At 41.1% G+C, this 22,942-nt stretch overlaps 1 protein-coding gene across 1 annotated transcript; it reads left to right on the top strand.

Moving 5' to 3' along the window:
* The first annotated feature begins 362 nt into the window (after positions 1-362).
* LOC146563159 (SEC14-like protein 2) lies at positions 363-22,057 on the top strand. Its single transcript, XM_085295562.1, has 12 exons — positions 363-680; positions 7,293-7,368; positions 12,840-12,883; positions 14,501-14,563; positions 14,687-14,875; positions 16,020-16,115; positions 16,195-16,255; positions 16,331-16,414; positions 16,508-16,614; positions 19,703-19,842; positions 20,617-20,786; positions 20,862-22,057. Exons 1-12 carry the CDS (start codon positions 627-629, stop codon positions 21,011-21,013), a joined length of 1,236 nt encoding a protein of 411 aa, XP_085151688.1. The 5' UTR covers positions 363-626; the 3' UTR covers positions 21,014-22,057.
* The last annotated feature ends 885 nt before the right edge of the window (positions 22,058-22,942 follow it).

Raw genomic sequence — 22,942 nt, 5'->3', positions numbered from 1 at the left:
AGTTAAACATAACTTTATAAAAGTGGCATAATACGCAATAACTTAATTTAATTAACGATGTGAAAACGCTTATTGTATGTGCGCATGTGCAAGATTTGTTGTTAATTTATTTTCTTTTCCTTTCTGTCCCGACAATGTCTTACCCAAAAGGGAAAAAACACCTACTATTAAACGTTAAAGAGCTTAAAATTCTCAGTGTAAGGCCTCGTAGATTAAATTACTTTACTCTTTATTTTCAGCTGATTAGCTCGACAATTTAATGGCGAAAGATACATTGAATAATTCTGTATTTAATAACATGATTTTAATAGTGAGTGAACCTATGAACAGAGAAGGCGGGGCTTCTGCTCTCCGTGGCCCCTCCCTCTGCTGCAGAATGACGCTCCTGTCATTTTCCCCTTTTTCTTTGGCTGAGTTAGCCAGCTGGGCTGGATCTTTAAGCAAAGGGTAAAAACGGGCGGTGTGAGAGCCGTGTTTACATTTTTCCCCCCTCTCATACGTTTTGCACCACCGGGCAGTGTCACCGGAGGATAGCAGGACGCTGAGGCCGTGGATGAGCATCACGTGGAGGCGTCAAAGACGGAACTTTGAAGGAGCTCTGCTGTCTTTATCCACAGGTCGGAGGCATGAGCGGGAGAGTGGGAGACCTGAGTCCTAAACAGGCTGAGGCGCTGGAGCAGGTCAGTTTCATAATAATAAGAGTTTGATAACGCGACTGAATGGGGTGATGCCTTCACTCTGGCCTTATCTGTCTTCATCTGCTTCGCTGTTTTCACAGTGTGAGGTTTCCGTCACAGTGTGAAACGCTCTAATAATGTGTGTAGAGGCTCACAGTGAGCTGTCACAGCATGCGCACAGACGCTGTCCTGCATTTATTTCCTTTCTAGCCCATATATCACAGTGGAGTCTCCTCTGTCTAATTAACCGAAAATATTAAGGGTTTATACGCAGCACTAATGTTTTCTGTTAATGTTAGCCATATACTGATGTGTTATTGATCAGCAAAGAGACTATGGAGGAAGGTTAAATTTGCTAAACTAGATTAAATTTAAATATCACCCAAGTTTGACACTGTGGTGTCTTTATTTCCTGTGAGTCTGTCAGTAAGCCACACTTTATGAAGGGCTTATAAGGATTTTTTAAATTATTGTCAATTTGAACCCGTTTCTCTCTCCACTCTGAAGCGTCTAATTGATAAATTGAACAATACTAACTGTGTACATGATGCTCTCCCATCCCGTATTGTTAAGGATTGTTTCAGTGTAATTGGACCTTGTTTATTGTCCATATTGAACTTCTCCTTGCTTTCTGGCTATGTACCTTCAGCTCTCAAGCATGCCATAATCCAACCTGTTCTAAAAAAAAAAGGAACCTTGAGCTTAGTGATTTTGCCAATTTTAGGCCAATTTCTAAGCTTCCCTTTCTGGCTAAAATACTTGAGAAGGTGGTTCTGCTCCAACTGCAGACCTACCTTGATGAGAATAATATAAATGATAAATTTCAATCGGCCTTCAAACAACATCACAGCACAGAATCAGCATTGCTTCGTGTTTTCAATGATCTCCTACGAATGGCTGACAACGGACGCCCCTCAGTCTTAGTGCTTTTGGATCTATCATCGGCATTTGACATGGTTGACCATAATATCTTATTAGCGAGACTTGAGCACACTGTAGGCATCAAGGGTGCTGCCCTGGATTGGTTTAAATCCTATCTCTCCAATCGGCTCTCTACGGTACATCTGGCTACATCCTCTTCCTCGGCTGTACCTGTTTGCTGTGGTGTCCCCCAGGGATCTGTGCTGGGCCCTACCCTTTTCTCATTATACTTGCTTCCTTTAAGTGCCATCTTTGAGAAATACCATATTGCTTATCACTATTATGCAGATGATATCCAGCTCTATTTTGAGCTAAACGACGATCTTGCTCTGTCTCTGAATAGCCTCCGAGAATGCATGTCCGAGGCCAAGAAGTGGTTGTTGTCGAATTCTCTTATCCTTAATGAGAAGAAAACCGAGATTATGATTTTTGGTAGTAATGCTCTTCGTGCCAAACTCCGGGCCTTTGGTTTTCTTAGTTGTTCTCTCTCTGATACTGTCAGGAATCTGGGTGTCTTATTTGACAGCTCCTTTTCACTTGACAAACAAGTGTCTGCTGTTGTCAGATCTAGTTTTTACCAGCTTCGTCTTATCTCTAAGGCTAGGCGCTACATCCCGCATAAAGACCTCGAAAAGCTCATCCACGCCTTTGTAACGTTGAGGCTAGACTATTGTAATTCACTTTATTGTGGTCTACACTCTTCCCTTTTACAGAGATTACAGACAGTTCAGAATGCTGCAGCTCGCATTCTAACTAAAACCAGCAAGTTTGCCCACATTACTCCTGTCCTTGCCGATCTGCACTGGTTGCCTGTCAAATATCGTATTCAACTTAAAATTTTGTTGTTTACTTTTAAAATTACTAACAACACTGCACCCAGCTACCTTAAGGACCTTTTAAACCCTTATGCTCCTGCTAGGGCTTTAAGGTCATCGTCACAGTTACTGCTGGCTCAGCCCAGATCTCGACTTAAGACTAGAGGTGATCGATCGTTTGCTCTTGTCGCACCTGTGCTGTGGAACAATCTCCCGATTGGCATCCGGGCATCTGATTCTATTCATTCTTTTAAATCACAGCTTAAAACATATCTTTTTAAACTTGCCTTCTCCACCTTTTAATTGCTGGTTTGTTTGTTTGTTTGTTTGGTTCCTGTGACCTATTGACCTCTTGTATTAATTCCCTCCTATCTTTCTATTGGTGTCTTTTATTATGGTGGTACAGCTTTTATCTTGCTATTACCCATGTGCTGTAGTCATTCTTATTGGTAGCTTTTATCTATGAACATAACTCGTTATTTTTATTTATCCGTTATCAATGTTTGAACCTTTTATTGTTTTATGTAAAGCACTTTGGTATGCCCAAGGCTTTTAAATGTGCTCTATAAATAAAGATGATTATTATTGTTGTTGTTGTTGTTGTTGTTTTAAACTTGATTATATTTTGATTTTTTTAAAGATCAGAATTCAGCCCATAGAATAAGGACGGCGTTGTAGCAAATAATCAGCTAATCTGACTAAGAAACTCAGATTTTAGTTGCTGTCTAAAACCCATTAGATAGTCAGTGTTCAATACATTTAAAATCCTAATATTTTACAAGCCAGTGATGTTCCAAATAATTATTTGTGTATTTGCAAAAAAACATTTGTATCCATATTTAAATGAATGTAAATGACTTTTTGGCCTATAATTTGCCAAACAACGGACAAGTAATTCTGAGACAGAAAAAAGGAGCTGCAGTTAGTTTTTGGCACAGTAACATTTACGTCTCACTGACATTAAAAATGTCCTTTTCTCCATCTGTATGTAAACAAAGTGTTAATAAAAATATATTAAAACGTCTTTTTTAAGATTACCCCTGTGCTCGTCGGTGCACATTTTCCACCAAGAAGTGAGAGTGGGAAAACATCACTGAAAAACAATAGGTGCTATTTCAGATTTATAGTGCTGTGCAAACGTCTTGAGCCATCATCATTTCTTTATATTTTGGGGCCGGTGATGTCGGTGATCTTGTCTAAATGAATGGAATTATGAACTTGGGAAAGTACAATCAGATTTTCATCCACCATACAAAACCATCTGGAAAGCATGTGATTGGCAACGGCTTCGTTTTTCAGCATGACACTGATCCCAACCACACAGCCAGTGCAGTAAACCCATCATGGATAGAAAACAAACAAACAACACCAAATGGAGCACTAGCAGTCATGATCGGCCTCTCCAGAGCCTGGATTTCAACATTATCATTGCAGTGTGGGATCATATAGACAGACAATGGGAAACAAAAAGCCACCAACATCTAAAGAAGAGCTTCGAATGTCCTTCATGAACCATAGAGAACTATTCCTAAAGACGTCAAACCAAATATTGACTTTCAAGCTCCTGTTTGTGCCTTATGTTTCAGTAAGTCGTTGCACCCATTTCCCATTTTTCTAACAAATTATTAACTATAAAGAAATCTGATGTGGCTCAAGACCTTTGCAAAACATAAGTTCAAACTTCAGTATTATGTTTATTGTTCAAACTAGTATTTCAGACAGTGAAACAGTGATTTCCTTTAACCAATAAATTACATAAATTACTTTTGAAACATGCTGCGGTCATTGAGCTGTCAAGAAAAATAACATTTTTTGTCCTTGCACAGGTTAGTAACAAGTGAGCATATCCTGAATAATCCTTCTGACTCTTAGGGTCCCTGTAGTTTACAAAATGGACTTAATTTTGTATTTGTTATGACAAAAAAACAGTAACTCATCCAATAAACCCACAAGGACAGTGTTTTACTGGAACATTTCTGGATACAGTTATTGGTTAACAGCTTGTGAGCGGCTAATCACAAGCCAGTGAGCTTGTGGTTTCACAGTCAGATCCACCCTTTGTCATGTGATGGATTGTGTAGATTACTGGACTCATCAGATGGAATTAATTAAGGAAGAAAAAACAAACCTTTATGTTTGTGTTGTTTAAATCCAGCAGGAAACAAATCACATAAAGCCAAACAGGAGCAACACAATGGAAAAGCCACAGGCAGACAAACATTCAGTTCAGTGTAGGCAATTAGAAACACCAGGGTACACAGCTGAAACCAATCAGGGAAAACAAGACAAGGGAAGCAAAACTGAATATAGGGCACAAAAATATGGAGAATATCAGAATAAAACAGGAAGGAACTTAACATAGCGATGGAGACTTAACTAGACACAGGCAACACGGGTGAGGAAGGGTGAACTGAGACAGGGAACACAATACACACAACAGTAACTGTAAAAAAAGGCAGAAGAGTGAGAACACAACAAGACACTGAGAATTAAACTGAAGAAAGTTTATAATAAGAGAACTTAAAGGTCCAAAAACACAAAACACAGGGTTCATAACACGACTGCCCTAAATGATGGGAAACGTCACAGTGGGTACGGAAATTTGTTTATGAAAAAACAGGCTCTGCCACGACTTTCTCGCAAAATAATTCCTTTCTGGATAAATAAACATTGAAAAAAACAAAGCAGTTCTTAGTCATTAGCAACATTATCAGCTGCACCCCATTAAGAGCAGTCCTGTTGGAAGACCACGTTCAGCTCCACATCTGTTATCATATGATGTCAGGGGTCTGCTGTCATTCATCATTTAGCTGAAGGGAAAGTCTGTTATCTGCATCTATACACACTGCAAAGTGTACGATAAGGCCAAAAGTTTATGGACATGTTCTATTAGTTCATATTAACCCTCCACAGCAGAGGTCTCCGCTGCAGGGCAGGAGTGTTTTTACAGTAAGAAAGATTGAGACATATACTACACTGTTATGATAAAGGTAGATAAATTATACATAGACTAGCATTTCTACTGCAAGGCTCCTTCACCGAGTCACACCCACATTCATACAGTGCTTTTATCTTTGTTGATCTGTGCGCACACTCACACAGCATCAGGGTTTAGTAGTTTGCTCCAGGCGATCGTGGTGATTCCAGCTTTACTAAACAGCCGTTTAGTTCCATGTGTCTTTAAAAGTTCACTATTATGTGAACATTGTAATCCACATGCAGTGTGGTATATTGCTAAAATTGCACATATTTTTCTAAAATGATCTCAGGCTTATTAAATTAAAGATGGAAATTAAAGATCTCATTAACTGTCATTTAAAATGATGGGTCATGATCGTTTTAATCGAGTAACAAACCAAAAAATAATAAAATTATTTGCTCTTCTTTTCTCAGTCTGGTGCTGTGAAGCATATGAGATGCTCCTGTGTCTCTTATCCACATCCGTTAAGTTATGGGTTTGTGGGAAGTTTTGGTGCTGCTGAAAAAACTGATTTTCATTGCCTGGCAAAGTATCTGATTTAAACTGTGGGTGCAAAAAAACGTTTTAGTGATTTATGGTTAAAACCAGCAGCAGTTACTGTAGGTTTGGTGCGTGGACAGAAGGATGTGACTTTATTTCTATATATGAAAAGACATTAAAATACATACAGTTAGACCAATAAAATTGTAGGTTTAATCAATATCTTTTTACAGCAGTGGTTTTCAGTGGTTGAAAAAGTATTTCAGGCCTGAGAGGTCGGTTGGGTTGTCTGGCTTTCTGGGTGTGTCTCGTATTTTGCCGGAATATGGTGTTAAGTGGAAGGTGTGTGGATTTCAGGTAACGTCACGTGATCAAGGTGACACACTGATATCAGGACACTTGACATGTTTCAACATGATAGTGCACATAAAGCCAGGCACTTAAAGAACTGGGTTTATTATTTCAGAACTGAACTAGTCCGCACAGATACATGAAACCTCCACCTCATCCAACACCTCAGGGATGGACAGACACACTGACTGAGCTGTAGTGGCTGTATGGGAACAAACTCCACCATCCTAATGGAAAACCTGACCATCCTGCATTTTGCAGCAACTGAACTTTTAATATTTGCCGTTTATTTCTGCCCTTTGTTTTACATTAAACTGACAAAACCAGCGATACAAATATTTCTTCTTTGTTTTAGGAAGAAATCTGACAAATCCATCCTCCATCTGTTTCTTTTCTCAACAAATACTTTTCTATGATTGCAAAACCTGCAGCCACACCCCCAAGAATTAACCTCCTGCACCAACACGGGGTTGATTTGAGTTTATATGACCTCTTTTATGGGCCCCAAACTTATTATTTGACTTGATTTTATTTGCATGTTTTATCAGTAGAATCTGCTTATTTCAAAATAAACTTGTGCCTTATCTGTTCGCATTGATAACAGATAAGGGGGAGAGCTGTTATCAATGTGATACAATGAGTTGATACATTGAGTGAATATAAATCATGATACAGCAATTTTGCAAAGCTTGCATTCACATTTATTTGTGCCAGTGACTCTTGTAAGTCACAATCTGTAGAAAGGAATCAACCTGCATGTGTTGCAAGGGGAAATGATTCCATACTCGTCCTTATCTATATGTATTTGTTTGACATGCTGTTGGCTATAAAGTAAGTTTAGAGCCTAAAATGTCACGTGAGCCTGCCTCGGGCTCTGCAAACATGTTTACAGGCATCAGCTGTAATGGAAAATAGTCATTAAGTCACAAGATTCGGTGACACACACCACTGTGAAGGAAAACCTCTTTTAAGTCCGGTTTTCACTCCCAGGCTCACAGCTGGAGACATTTAGTGAAACGTTTCCTCTGAAGTCATATGCCTCTTCTTTTCTCCCGTGTCTGATTGCAGTTTCGAGTACGGGTACAAGATATTCTTCCTCAACTTCCTGCACAGCATGACCACTTCCTCTTACGTTGGCTCAGAGGTGAGTTTACTACCACTTTGCATCTGTCACTTCTCCCAAACTGAAAATGGCAAAAAGCAGAAGTTTTCCCATAATTCCACATCCTACACGCTAAAGGTATTTTCTCCTGTAATGCAAACTGGGAAAAAAATCTGGTTACGTTATTTCACTTGTGGAGTAAGACGAGTGAAATAACGTGGTGGCTTATTGCATGAAAAGACATGAAGCAACGTGTTTTCATGACTCTGCTCACATAAACCAACATGTGCACTCAGCACGACACCTCTTATACCGTTGAGAGAGGGGGAGGCGGGTCTTCTTGTACCCCTTTTTAATGCCCCCGTAGGCCCCACCCTTCTGTCTGCGTCTGGTTCACGCAGGGCGTTGTTGTGGCTTGAACCCTCCATTATCAAGTACATTTTGACACACACACACACACACACACACACACACACACACACACACACACACACACACACACACACACACACACACACTAATCTGCCCCTCCCTGCCTGTCAGCTCTGACACTGTAAAATATACAAATATGAATAAATACAATAAAATAACACGATGCAGACTAACAAGGGGAGCCTATAGAGAGTTTATTGAGCTTCTTTTTGCAAAGCAAATGTGTTTGGCAAAACGGTGCCATCAGATCACGATTGCTAAAGTTGCTGTCGAGAGGAGAAGTTCTTTTGCCAAAAGGTGACAAATAAATAAGCGATAAATACAAAAATTGGAGGTCTTCTTTGTGTAACTGATATCCAGAGTCTGAATAGGTGGTAGTTTTGCACCCTGGAGGAAGCACAGCGATTAAAGCAGGCCTTGTTCTGATTAAGTCCTGAAGCAGAAGCCTAGCACTCTGTGTATCAGGCTAATCCACGGCTAATCGCATTAAAGGTGCACTACGGCTGTCTGCTGCTCTTCTAGGTTTCAGTTCCCTGGATTTTTGATAACAATGAAGAAGTGTCTCATAATGAGCATTTAGACTGGCGGTTAGGGCGTGCTGTTCTCTTTAAGTCGGCCTTACTAAATGAGCGTAAATGCTGTGAAATGCCTGATTTGCTTCTCAGAAAGCTGAGCGTCACAGCTCCAAACATCGACAATGAAGGTCTGTTTGGACAATGCATGCTCTAAATGATACGAGTTATGTCACGCTCAGCATCACACTGTAGGAACAGTGCAGCTTAGTGATTCCCAAGAGGCAAAAGTAGCCCAGGAGGTATTTGTGCCATGGGGTACATGAACAGATTAGTTCTGTATCTGTAACCAATCTGAAAAAACCTGCATGCAACCTGAACAAATCTGAGCTGAAAAGTTGCCTAAAAGTGATGAATAAGCACTCAAAGATGGCGCCTGGTCGAACCATATTGACTTTCAAGATCATGGATCATTGGAAATGTAAAAACTCGATATTTACCTTACATATATTTCCATCTGTATGTACACATGCTGCACCTGTTTCCCATTTTCCTTACAAAATATAAGGCAATGAGGGGTGGCTCGACACTTTTGCACGGTACTGTAGTTAAACTATGAGGATGACACAGTTAGGAAATATTGATTAAAGTGTGGCTGGCAGTTCAAGCTGTTGGTTAAGAATATGGAAATGCATAGTCTTAGCTAAACGTAGAGGATAAAAGCTCTTTTCATCTGCTTCCTTATTCACCAAATTCACCACAGCAGGTGGGATGCCCTTCCTGATGCAACCTTAAAAGGATTTATGTCTTCTCCTCAGATTAAACCATGGGTTTTTACACTTGGTAGGTAGACTGCACTGGATAAAAAGTTGCAATAGCTTCCTAAAATTATGAATAACAAGTTTAATTAACTAAACGTATAGCTAGCTTAAAATAAAGGACCGGTTATTTTCAGTGTTCACTAAACACAATTTAGAGTAGCTTTTAAAGAAAGAAATAACTGAAATTAACTGGATGAGTGACTGAAAGAGAATTCTAGTAGTAATTGATGGTCGTCACTGTTTGCTGGTCATAACTGCAAGTCTGCGATAATCTGAATGTCCAGATTTACGTGGGCCTGGAGCGCCATTTATGTTGTGCTTGTACACCACTCAAAGAATTTTAGATTACAAGCCACAATTTGAACGTTAAACATCAGAGGTGTTGTTGGTGGAGATGTTGTAGAGCCCATCTGACGGGAGCTTTTAGAGGCGTGTCAGATGAGAAACAGTGGTGTGGTTTATTGGTGTGAAGCAAATGGTGAGGACGCATGATCACCATTAAAATATCAAATTCTGTGCAGACTGGGGGAGCCAGGGATTGAACCACCAACCTTCCATCTTGGTTTCCTGGTAAATAAACGAGAATAGAACATATACTGTGGGAATGAGAAGAAATGTGAAAAGCCCGATCACTTCCATTAAAGCCAGTCAGGGATGTCTGTGTGCTGTGAGTGCAGCAAGGATCAGCAGGAGAGTTAAATGGCAGAGAAAATGTTACCACTTCAGCCTGTGATCATCAGAGTCTGCTGAGTCAGCTTTTATTAACCACAAGCGCCAACATTTTGTACAGAGACTTCCTCTTCTGACGACCACGGTGTTAATCACGTTTGTGGGAACATGTTCATATGATGACATTTTGTTTTCCTTTGATATTAGCACGCGTTCTTTCTTTAGAACAGTAAACAGTAAGAGTCCCTGTAAGGTGCACAAATACATTATCGCTTAATTTTGGAGTTTGATCTCCCTGCATTGTTTTTTAGCGAGCATGCACCAGTGATAGCAGCGAGACTATCAGAGTTATCCGACAATGAGCTGCACACGGAGGCTTTGTACCCGTAATGAGGCACATCGTAAACTTTTATTACATCTAAAGTCGACGCTGAAAATGTCTGGAGCTGTGAAGTGAAGGTGCATGGATAGAGCCCAAATGTGAAACATAAAAAGGAGCCTTTACTGGTACAAGCAGAATCCCTACAAAATAGGAATCCAGTGCAGAGATCACCAGGCAGCTTAAACAGAAGCCCTGACAGACTAGCTGCAGTCGAATACTCCAAAATGACCTCGAGGGTCTTTTCCTTAATATTTTTATGAGGGAAAGCATCATGAGCTCATAAGGAATTTTATAAGGAAAAGAGATCCATGATGCACAGAGCTGATTAACCTCCTAAGACCCGAACTCTTCCACGACTTGCATTTTTAATTTCTCTTTGATATTTGGGCTGATTGGGTCCTGATGAATGTAAAAACAAAGAATTACCAGATTTTATTTTTTTTTAAACCTTATTTTTGTTTCTAAGAAAAATGAGAGCCACATATGAGGATATTGATTTAAAATTTCGATAGAACAGTAGCATTATAACGTCCTCGTAAGTGGATATCAGGCCCTTGTAGAGCAAAATTGAGTATTTTGGTCTAAATAACGCAAAAGGTGATGTCCACATATGTGGACGCCAGGTCCTAGGAGGTTAATCATGTTATTCATTCTTCCTGTTGGAGAGAGGATCCAGTACTACTCCTTATTACTTCTTATCAAATGCAGTCAATTAATGAAAGTTTCTAAAAGCTGGCATTAGAATTAAGTGATTGTATAACTTAAATGTAATTGGATAATTCTAATCTTTATGTAAAGACTGTTTGTGTGTATAAATCCACTTTCTTCATGTAAGAAGCAGATTTCATCAGAGCTGCGATTACATCTGTGGTTTTACCAGCCTTTCATTGAAGGCTCAGAACACAACGGCAAGTTATGGCCTGGAGTGAAAAATACTATTAACCAGCATTTACAGGTGTGCCACTTGTCAGCCACGTTAATCATTAGCTTTGGTTAATGGTGGTAAAGGTAAAGGACGCTCCTGTGAAGCCTCTGCTAAAGGGGGTCATAAGGGAAGCGCTGAAGCACTTTTGCCACACAGACACCTCCAGGTGACTTCAGTCAGTTAGAAAGCAGCGAGACACAGGTGGGAACAGAGCACAGGTGGGAACAGAGCACAGGTGGGAACAGAGCACAGGTGGGAACAGAGCACAGGTGGGAGACGGCTGCAGAGGATCAGGACGACAGACAGGGAGCGAAAGCACCCAAGAAAGAAACCCGGGGAAAAGCAATCAACAACATAAAATAGCAAATGGAAAACAGGAAGCCAGAGAGCGTGGCGAGGTTCATTAGCAAGCAGCAGTCATAAACAGCACTGATGCGCACAAAGGCACTGATATCTGCAGAAACAGTAAATGGCCTGTGTTTGTATAGCACTTTACTTAGTCCCTAAGGACCCCAAAGCGCTTTACACAACCAGTCATCCACCCATTCACACACTGGTGATGTCAGCTACATTGTAGCCACAGCCACCCTGGGGCGCACTGACAGAGGCGAGGCTGCCGGACACTGGCGCCACCGGGCCCTCTGACCACCTCCAGCAGGCAACGGGTGAAGTGTCAAACAGTGTCAAAGCATGGTGGGGTGGATGGTTGATGAAGTGGACAACTACCCATTTGTCTTATTTTTGTGTTTTCAATGCTGTAAATTTGGACATTCTGGCCTCTAATATCATATAGACCAAGTGGCGTTTGAAAGAATAACTGTCATCTAAAATTTAAAAGGTTGAAACCGTTACTTCAGACCATTAAGGTGACATGCATGTCATTACTGACCCAGAGTAAGAGGTGGCCAGGTCTTAATCCTGGCCCTGCTTTGTGCTTGAGTGTCCTCAAGGTTGCTGTTAGTGTGCCAGGAGGAAGCATTAGCTGCAGTGTAATCTAGTGGTTGAGTAAGATGTCTCGGTTCACAGCACTGTCGTGTCTTTCCACCGGACTGTCAGCTGCAGAGCTAATCACCTTAAAAGGAGCATTAGCCTGTGTGTGCACTCTGCCCTGCATCACTCGTACTCACACCGTGGTCTTAATGCCGACAGCGTTACGGAGAAGAGCTGCACGCCGACCAAAGTTTGATCATTTAAGAGACTGGTTTATATTTCTGCATAATGGCGCCACCATCATTCGAAAACATCAGCGGCAACATTTTAATAACTCCTGGCTTCTCGGCTCGTTGTGTCTGACACCTTTACACGATTTATTTTAATGTTATTTGGCCAAAGTTGGAATGACATAGTTCCAACATGAGCACTGTACTGCCATTATTCCTGCTAATATTTCCGTTAGATTCCTGTTGATAAGCAGATTTAGGAATAATATGAGAGAAAATTCCAGAGGAAGCTTATATAAATGAAAGCCTTTCTACATCACCAGCTGCCCCTTTAATTACAGCACCATGTGTTTGCGCAGTGGTTTTAGCTTTATGTAACATATCCTACATTGTATAATTCAGCATTAAACATTTGTTTAAAATATTAAATTTTACTATCTAAATTTTAAGAATCGCAGCAAAATTATGTTTCTTGTCTCTTTTCTGTGCTCTCTTATTTTATCATTTTAATTTGCACCTGTTGTATAATCCCATTCAAGCTTCATCTCTCTACAATGTGGAATAGAAGATGGATTTCAGCATTGATCATTGCTTTTTATTTCTCCTTTTCAGCCAGGAACTTCAATATCCAGAAGTCTGAGGCAATGCTGCGAAAGGTAATAAACGTGGACTTTCAGTTTTGTAGGCCTGGACTTTTAAAGGGCTTCCACGTGTAACACTCTTCTAGAAATGCATTGCACTGCTGAACCGCGAGCCAAAGTACGACCATAATGCGTTCCCATGTAGTGAACGACATTCATGCGCTTAGCTGCAGCACACAATGCTCATTAGTGTGGGAGTGGCTCCAGATTAGAGAGGAGCAGTGTGGTAATTTTACGCTGTGGATAAACTGAGTCATCACTGCCACCAAAGAGATAAGATGTAGATAAAAAGGATTAAAGAAGCATTTCCATTGATGGGATAAGATTTACAGTGACTAAATTTGCTGTTGTCCACTAGGGGCAGAATATGTGAAGCTGCGTTTGCGATTATTTGCTGTTTCTGTATTTGTCGTGTTTGTATCATTGTTGCCTTCTATGAAACACAGTTTCAAACCATGATTCAACCAGGGATTAAAGCGACTACTAATCATTCACGTGTTGCTTCCATTGCTAGTTGTCATCTTCAACAAAAAATGCACACGTACTTTATGCAAAGTCTGAAGGGAGGATAGGAAATGAGAAAATAAATGTCAACCAACACTTTAGCCCCTGATGACATCAGACACCTCTGAGAAAATGTCCCGTATTTTCAAACCTGAATGCTGCAGGTAGGATCCGGTTCGCGTTCATGTTTTCGCTGAAGGCAGATTTCCTCTGTTGTTTGTCACCTTCACGTTTCACTCCAAGTTGGCATCTGAATAAAATCCCAGGTTCTTATGCTGTATGCGGACCAGTGTCCTGCAGGTTTTAGATCTCACCCTGTGTCAATTCACCTGAATCACATGATTAGTTCATTACCAGGCCTCTGGAGAACTTCAGGACTTGTTGAGGAGGTTGTTTAACCATGTAAATCAGCTGTGTTGGATCAAGAACACATCCAAACCTGCAGGACACTGGCCCTCGAGGCCTGGAGTTCCTCACCCCTGCTGTGTATATAAAAAAGAAAGTTCTCAGTGTTTCAGCTCTGTCATTGAGACAGATTATTAATGTGGGTAACACAGTTGTTTGTTTCAACTGCAGCCCTGCTGATATTTAATGGTGAGAACTACTAAATAACAAATGAAAAAAAATTAATAACTTTTGAAGTGATGACCTCTAATCTTGAAAAAAGAAGTTACAAACAAACTCCAATAAGAAGTGAACGGGAAACCAGAGGCTAACAATCCCCAGTTACTATCTCAAATAAAAACAACAGGAAACTGCACAATGATGGCCTCATAAAATCAAACAAGAAGCACAACAGGAGACACAACAACTGAGGGCATAGACACAGACTGAATACACGCATGGAGGGAAAGGTTCAGGCAAAGAGCTGAAATAAATCAGACACTCAGAGTGTGGAAAAGAACAGAAGAAGGAAGTGAAAATGTAGCAAGCGACAGAGAATTGCACCAAATAAAACAGGAAGTTAACGAAAAGTTAACTGTACTCACACAGACAACAGAAAGACTCACAAGGAGGATGGAAAGTGAGCAAAACAAGAGTAAACATACAGGAATCAATAAGAGATGAGGACAACAGATAGCACAACAATAACAACAGAAGCTAACATGCGTCCATCTTTTCTTCCAGCATTTGGAGTTCAGGAGACAGATGAAAGTAGACACAATAATCACTGAGTGGCGTCCACCAGAGGTAACCCCCTAAAAAGGTTTTATGTACATGTAATGTAGCTTCATTGTACTTTTAGAAAATGACACGGCTTCTTCGCTACTATTCCAAGCAGTGTTTGATATCAACATGGGGGTTTTCTTGCAGGTAATCGAGAAATATCTGTCAGGAGGCATGTGCGGTTATGACCGCGAGGGCAGCCCCATCTGGTACGATGTCATCGGACCCGTAGATCCTAAGGGCCTCTTTCTGTCTGCCTCCAAGCAAGACTTCATCAAGTCCAAGATCAGAGACTGCGAGATGCTTCAGAAGGAGTGTAACCTCCAGTCGGAGAGAGTAAGAGCAGACGCAGCGTTCCTGTTCACACCTCAGACTAAAATCTGATTAACTCAAAGCTCTGCTGCAGCAAAACTGCATTCAGGTGGTGCAAAATCTGATTTTGTCTTTCACCAGTTAAAAAACAAGATCGTTAGGATTCAACTTTTAGTTCTTAACAGTCGTTAAGTCGTCCGCACCCACAGGCCCGTGGTGCTGCAGGCTGACAGGGACCAGCGGGTACCCTCGGAAGCTGGGAATTTTTATGAGGGCGATCATGGCTCAAGAGTTGGGCGTTCGTCTTGTAATCAGAAGGTTGCCTGTTCGAGCCCCGACTCCGACAGTCTCGGTCGTTGTGTTCTTGGGCGAGACACTTCACCCGTTGCCTACTGGTGGTGGTCAGAGGGCCCAGTGGCGCCAGTGTCCGGCAGCCTCGCCTCTGTCAGTGCGCCCCAGGGTGGCTGTGGCTACACTGTAGCTGCCATCACCAGTGTGTGAATGTGTGCGTGAATGGGTGGATGATGGCTTTGGGGTCCTTAGGACCAAGTAAAGCGCTATACAAATACAGACCATTTATCAACAAAAACTTGCTAGTTTGGGTCCAATCCCGCAAACCCACCTCATCTTCGATAGCACGGTATCGTTTCATCGTTTGCACGGCTTCAGAACAACCAGGAGTGTTTCAGAAACAGGATCTTTCCTGGTTGGGCTTTTTATTTTGAAAATCAACCAGCCTGAATACTGTGCACGTTTGCCATATTCCTGGGATAACTCCCCACCTGGTGACCCTTTGGCCTCCAGCACTGCATCTTTAATTTATTTGAATAAGGATCAAAGTTAATGCAGCTGTTTTAAAGTTCAACAACTGTTTAAGATCACAGTTATTGAAAATTAGCTCAAAATTAGCATTCTTTAATCTTCATGAATTCATTAATTTTATAAATACTAAATAATCACGTCCTAATGTTTACATTTTATTTTACTCTGCTTGTCTTATTTGGATGTCACTGAAACTGAATTATTTAATGTTCTAACATTATTTAATCACACTGTGGCTGTTTGCAGCAACTTGACTGTTAACTCTGCAGTAAACATGCATCTCTGCCACTTTTTAAAAATGATTAAAAACATGTTTTACTGTCTTTATGTCACCGTTTCGTTGCAGCTGGGGAAAAACGTGGAGTCGATCACAATGATCTACGATGTTGAAGGTCTGGGCCTGAAGCACTTATGGAAACCAGCTATAGAAACATATGGAGAGGTATAGACTTGTATGCACGTAGTGTAAAAGCAGAAAGAGCAGAAGAGAAGTTGGTGCTGATGTTTCTCTGTTGCACCAGATCCTCCAGATGTTTGAAGACAACTATCCAGAAGGGCTGAAGAAACTGTTTGTTATCAAAGGTGATTTCATACTTTTTTAAAATGACAAATTTAGCTGAACGTCCGATTGACAGATTTCTGCTTTTTCTGTCACAGCCCCTAAAATCTTTCCTGTGGCTTACAACCTCGTCAAGCACTTTCTGAGTGAGGCCACGCGACAAAAGATCTGCATCCTGGGAGGTGAGACAAAAACACTGCATGTCACTACCTCCTGTTTACAGGACGTCACCCGAAAGAGTGAAACTTAGTGTTACGGTTTCGCCGCTTTCACAGCCAACTGGCAGGAGGTCTTATTGAACCACATCGATGCCGAGGAGCTGCCGGCGATATACGGGGGTAAACTGACGGATCCTGACGGAGACCCTCGCTGTCGCAACAAGGTGAGTCAGGCTGCAGCATCCTGACTTGTTTTAGCTCGTTTTAGTTTGTTTTTGAATTAAAAATGGCTGAAAAGTTGGAGGCGACAAATATCCATCACAGATTTACAATCAGTGCTTTGGACTCACTCATAAGACATTAATATATCTGCTGCATATAATCTCAACATCTCTAAAAGAGCAGCCTCGGTCGCTGTAGTAGTATGAAGATGTTTTCTTTGGTTGCCGGGTAAATTATCGACTGTTATTCTATTGTAGTTGTTTTGCCCATGTTGATAAAGACTGTATATAAAAGATGGATGTAGCCACCTTGACATCACTCATTGGACGATCTGTCTTGAAGTCTTAAGCACAATGCCCTTCGCCATCTTTGGGTTTTGAAGGCAGACTTGTCAGTCACTATGCAGCCACACCCTAAAGCGTTCTCTGCTTATAAAGCTGTTTTACTCTAACTGTGGCCATAATATAATATCCACATTAATTTGGATGACACAACACTTGAAACTAAGTTTATAAACTCCTCAGGACCTCATCACTGAGGTCACAAATCAGGTGAAAAGAAGCTTTACATAGCTTTGGTTCCTCGTTTCAAAGACTTGAAGTGCCTCACAAAGTGACAGAGAGAGTGGATCCATGTTTACAGAGACGTGAATGTTCAAGATGTTCAGTAAACATGTTAAGTGCGTATATTTTCCCTTTTTTCTCGAGTCTGTTTGCTCATGCAAAATGAAATGCGATTAATGTAGAATAAAAATGAACTATATTTAATCGTGATTAATCAAAATTAATCCACAGTAACGCTGTGATGAATCTGATTAAAATTGTATATATATATATATATATATATATATATATATATATATATATATATATATATATATATGTATGTATATATATATATATATATATGTATGTATATATATATATATATATATATATATAACATTTTTTGTGTTTATTCTGCATTTACTTCATTATGTTGCATAAATATCTGTTACAAGCTTAAATATAAAGTTGAAAAGTGTAATTACAGTCAGGCTATTGATCAAGTAATGGCGATTAATCACAGTTAATAACAGAAAATTGTAAGATTAATGAGTTATTTTTTATTAAGCTTTCAAATTAACAAAGCAATGTGACAACTTTAATTTTCAAAACTGCTGTGAGTGGATAGCGTCTGACTCCAACTACAGCCAATCAGCCCTCCCGTAGACGCAGAAATAGTCACCAGTTTACCGTCCCGAGTCCCGTCTTGTAGTTTCCCTTCACTGATCTGCATCGTGTGCTCCTACAGTTTTAGCAGCTTCCCCTGTGCTTTGATATCATCCTAATATGTTGTGGGTTTACATTTGCCTATGTTTTACATAACCTCCTGCTACAGCCAAACAAACTACCACCAGGCTACTAACGCTGAATCATAAAATGTTCTGCTGGCTCTGTGTGTGAGGGATCCTGTTACACATGGATGAACCAGGTCACTGACGATGAACGGGCTATTCCAGACTGGCTGCCTGCTGCAGGATAAATCAATACAGCTACACACACACACGAAAAAACTGTTCAGCAGATCTTTCTTGATACAATACAAAGGGCCTGTGTGTTGCACTAAAATGAATGACCAATAATATGTTTGCAGACCTGCAAATAAAAACAATCAGCTAAACCTCCCCCCCTGCTGAGTAGATGTCAGATGTTCTGTGAAGCGAGTAGTGGCCTCACCCTGCAGAAAACAGCAGCTTTGGTAGTCCTGCAGCCGTAGACGCAGCTCCAGGTGACACAACTGACCCGTGTTTGTCACTGTTTCTGTAGATAAAAAATTGGGCCGAGAACAGATGAGGAACAGAACGAGAGAAATTCATTTTGACTTCGTTGAAGGGAACAGACGCTCAGCCTCAAATGTTTTGCTTCTTTCTCTCCTTTTTTTTAACCTTGTGTGTTTAACTAGTTGTCCTTTAGCTAGCTGTGTGTCATTGATTTTCTATTGTGTTATTTTGATTTTGGTCCACGTGTGAACTTGTGCTGCCCAGTGTAGTTGTGTTGCAGAACGAGTGTTTAACTAGAAAGGTTTAAGAGTTTGTGCTGATTTGTTTCTGGATATGACGCCTCGTTATTTTCAGGTACTGTTAAACAGTTAGTGGCTTTGAAACAGCTTTGATAACATCATTTTTATATAGCTTTTAAAATAACAAGATTATTAAGTGCTTTACTAATAAAACTCTCTGGAACAACACGAGTGTAAAAGGAGAGAAGAGAAAATCGATAAATGCAACTTTCTGTTTCCAACAGGAGCCGAGTGGTCGGGGACACAAATCTGAGAAATTTACTTCATTTTAAAAACCTACTTTAAACAAAATGAAACATACATAGCGCCTTATGCACCTCACAGGGTTTTTTCCCCCGTCACTCTTCCTCCTTCTGTATGAACTGTGTAAATGAATCAGACTGATGTTCTTCTCACTTGCTGTTAGTTTTGTTTTCATTCTTTGCCTCTGCCTTTCTTTTCTGTACCTGTTCGTTTTTCTGTGGCAGTCATAAAATAAAATCATCTAAAGGTTCATATCTGCAAGATTTTTAGAGAAGTGGTTACACAATAGTTTGACTTCCTCCACAATAAAGCTGACATCCAAAAGCAGCTGAAAACTTTACGGGACACTTTGTGAAACCGTGACAGCTTTTCTCAACCTCGACCTGCAGTTGGGAGCTCTGTCTGTCTGTTCGTGCTGTTAACCTGCTCGTCACCTGCTGGACCGATGGACATTAATTCAACAATACAGGCAGCTCAGGTCTCACCAGGAAGTCACTGCCCTCTGCTGGTTGCATCCTGTATTGCACTGTTATGGGAAATCGCTGAACATCATTGGTTTGACTTTATGTGAATAAAAAGAAAAACCGAAAAGAGAGAACACTTTGCTCCTTTATAACATTTTTACCAGTTTTGTGCACAACTAGACATTTTACAGGCTTTCATAGCTGTATAATGGCACAGTAAGTGAAGCCTTTTCTTCTTTCCTTCACTTTTCTGCTCTCAAACCTCTCACTCATTGTCTATGTGAGTATTTGACGCCTGTTTTTTTTTGACTCTCTGCTGCAGATAAACCATGTTGGACCAGTTCCTCCCTCCTACTACGTGCGCGACCATGTGAAGGTGGATTACGAGCAGTCTGTGACCATCAGCCGAGTTTCTTCAGAGCAAGTGGACTTTGAGATCTTGTTCCCCGGCTGCGTTCTCAGGTCAGTGATAAAAGTCATACAGAGTCTATGATTAAAGGTCCTGTCAAAAGGAGACAGTCATGTAGAAAGAATAGTGTCTGTAAATTTCTCAGAGTGGAGTCGATGAGCCGTAGCTAAGAGGTCTTAAAAAGAATCATTACAGAGACAGCGTGACTCAAAGCCGCAGAGCTCTGATATGATTATGGCTCATCACGCCAGCTTGTTGTGAAGTCACTCACTTCATTCATTGTGCGATTAAAGGTTGACGCACGCCATCCATTTTTGGAGCGTGGGGAAATAGATCAATCCATATCTTTAAAATGATCTTATTCCGTTCACTTATATCACAAGAAATCAAACGACAAACCAAAAGGGTCTCTGTTCAAGCTACAGCTGGAAAAATAGGAAGATTAAATCAGCTACATCTTTAAACTTTAAGCACAGAATCGTGACAAAAGAAGAAACAGAACAAAGTTAGGTTTGCTATTTTGAACATGTGACAGTCATGCTGACAACGTAAAATCAAGTGAGTAGGGTCCCAGTCAACCTGAGCTGCCACTTATTGCTCGGGAAGAATGTGCCCCGTCGTAGTTCGTCCTCTCCCAGCTGTAGTGAGACCATAGTGACATCATTCACTGGTTTCTAAAGTCCCATTGTGTAGCCTCGAGACAAGCGTTTCTGCCATCACCATCTTGGTTGTGAGAAACCACGGCTAACGTCCGTACCACTGTAGAGCACAGTCTAGCTTTCAAAATAAAGGCTTTGCTAATTCAAAGCATTTTTACATCCTGTTAGGTGGCAGTTTGCCAGTGACGGTGGAGACATCGGATTTGGGGTCTTTCAAAAGGCCAAAAAGGGTGAATGGAAGAAGGCGGCTGAGATGGAGGAAATCGTGCCCAGTCAGCGATACAACGCCCACTTAGTACCCGAGGATGGCTCACTGACCTGTGAGCGTCCAGGAGTCTGTGAGTGGCCTTGTGTTCGAGTGCTTCTGTGATGTTAAACCCAACTGTCTAAATACTCCATTCTGTCCTCCACAGATGTGCTGAGATTCGACAACACCTACAGCATCTTCCAGGCCAAACGCATCAGCTACAGTGTTGAGGTCCTGCTTCCTGATCATTTACAGCCCGCGCAGAACAACGGGAAGTCTGGCGACCACGTGGAAGTGGAGTGCGACAGTCAGTTATAACAAAGATGATGTCATCAGATCAGCGATGTTTAGCCGCTCAGAAAGCACAGCCTGACATACTTGATTTGAACATGTCGTGTGGATTAATAGTGTTATATCTCAGTGCTGGGTGACTCGTATTCATGTGGCATCTATTTAGAAACTCCACCCACTCTCCTCTCCGACATCACGGATCCCAGATTTTCAGCCCATTTTATCTTTACTCAGCACTGGTGTTTCAAACAGGCGCCAAATAAATGAGCTGGTTATACCACAGCGTGATACGGTGTAAACAAACAGCTGAAACCAGTAATGTTCAATTAGTATCAAACTTTGTCCATGTGCAAGGAAGTATTTTCTATAGATGCAGTAAAATTAAAGTAAAACTCTAAATATTTGAATTTATTGCAAAATGCACTAAATTTTGTGCTATTTGTCCTTTTTTTGATTCATCATTTATCAGCTGTGCCTCTAGTGATCACGCTTTCCCTGAACATACACTGTCATGTCAAAAAGAACATTTCACAGGACTCTGCAGTGAAAACTAAGAATCGCGTCATTCAGTAGCTCATAGAACCACCTTCAGCACCGTCATTACTTCAGCTCGTTGACATCTGCAGGTATTGGTTTATGCACAGCTCTCCTAAGGTCCTGTAACAGCATCTCAGTCAGGTTGAGGTCTGGATATTGACCGGACCATTGCAGCACCACGAGTCTTTTCTTTTTCAGCATTCTGTTGGAGATTTGCTGCTGCGCTTGAGCTCATTGCTTTCTTTTTCACATGACTGTGTTAACAATCAACTTGCATTCACAAAAAAAACAAAAAACGCTTTCATCTGAATGTTTTTCAAAGAATTGCATTAATGTAATTTATTATATAATTTAATATTTAAGTTTTAAGTCCAAGACTAAAAATATGAAGGCAGAAATGAATATAATAAGTCCTCTTGTTTGGTAAAATATACAGTATATATTATTCCTGCTATTCCAGTGAGTGAATCGTGTTAGTCTGACTCAAAGCTGTACTAACACAGCTGTGCAGAAATAAAAATGGAATAATTGTAATATTTGTTTTGTTTGATTTGAAGCTTTCATGGTACGTTCCAACATTGATGCTTCACAGATTCAAAGACCAAAAACTATACTGATGCAAAACAAATGTAAAAACCAAACTGGACAGAGTTTAGATACAGGCAGAATGCTGTTTATAGACTTCAGTTCAGCATTCAATACAATCCACCCCTCACAACTCATCAGGAAACTGACAGACCTGGGTATCAGTTCCCTCATCTGCAAATGGTTACTAGACTTCCTGACCAACCGCCCCCAACATGTCCGGCTGGATAACCGCTGCTCATCTACCATCACAATGAACACCGGTGTACCACAAGGCTGTGTGATGAGCCCTTTCCTCTACTCCCTCTTCACCCACGACTGCAGACCTGCTGATGGTTCCAACACCATCATTAAGTTTGCAGATGACACCACGGTGATTGGCCTCATCAGTGACAACGATGAGGCCGCCTACAGGGAGGAGGTGGATCGTCTGACTGAGTGGTGCAACAGAAACAACCTGCTGCTTAACACCGAGAAGACCAAGGAGCTCATCGTGGACTACAGGAGGAATGCTGACCCACATCCACCCATCCACATTAAGGGGACGGCTGTGGAGCGTGTGAGCAGCTTCAAGTTCCTGGGAGTCCACATCTCCGAGGATCTCACCTGGACGACCAACTGCTCCAAGCTGGTCAAGAAGGCTCACCAGCGCCTCTTCTTCTTGAGGACTCTGAGGAAGAACCACCTGTCCTCAGACATCCTGGTGAACTTCTATCGCTGCACCATCGAGAGCATCCTGACCAACTGTATAACAGTCTGGTACGGGAACTGCTCTGCCTCGGACCGGAAGGCGTTGCAGAGGGTCGTGAAAACTGCCCAGCGCATCGCCGGAGC

This window comes from Mchenga conophoros, linkage group LG12 (assembly GCF_057382185.1).
Source record: "Mchenga conophoros isolate Kocher_MC1m ecotype Shallow Benthic linkage group LG12, M_conophoros_male_GT1.1, whole genome shotgun sequence".
NCBI classification, from domain to species: Eukaryota; Metazoa; Chordata; class Actinopteri; order Cichliformes; family Cichlidae; genus Mchenga; species Mchenga conophoros.
This window is presented reverse-complemented; position numbering and strand designations above follow the sequence as displayed.

Coding starts and splice junctions, on each gene's coding strand:
- LOC146563159 (XM_085295562.1), top strand. CDS start 627: ATGAGCGGGAGAGTGGGAGACCTGAGTCCTAAACAGGCTGAGGCGCTG. Junction 7,369..12,839: donor CCTCTTACGTTGGCTCAGAG/GTGAGTTTACTA, acceptor TCTCCTTTTCAG/CCAGGAACTTCAATATCCAG. Junction 16,116..16,194: donor CTATAGAAACATATGGAGAG/GTATAGACTTGT, acceptor CTGTTGCACCAG/ATCCTCCAGATGTTTGAAGA.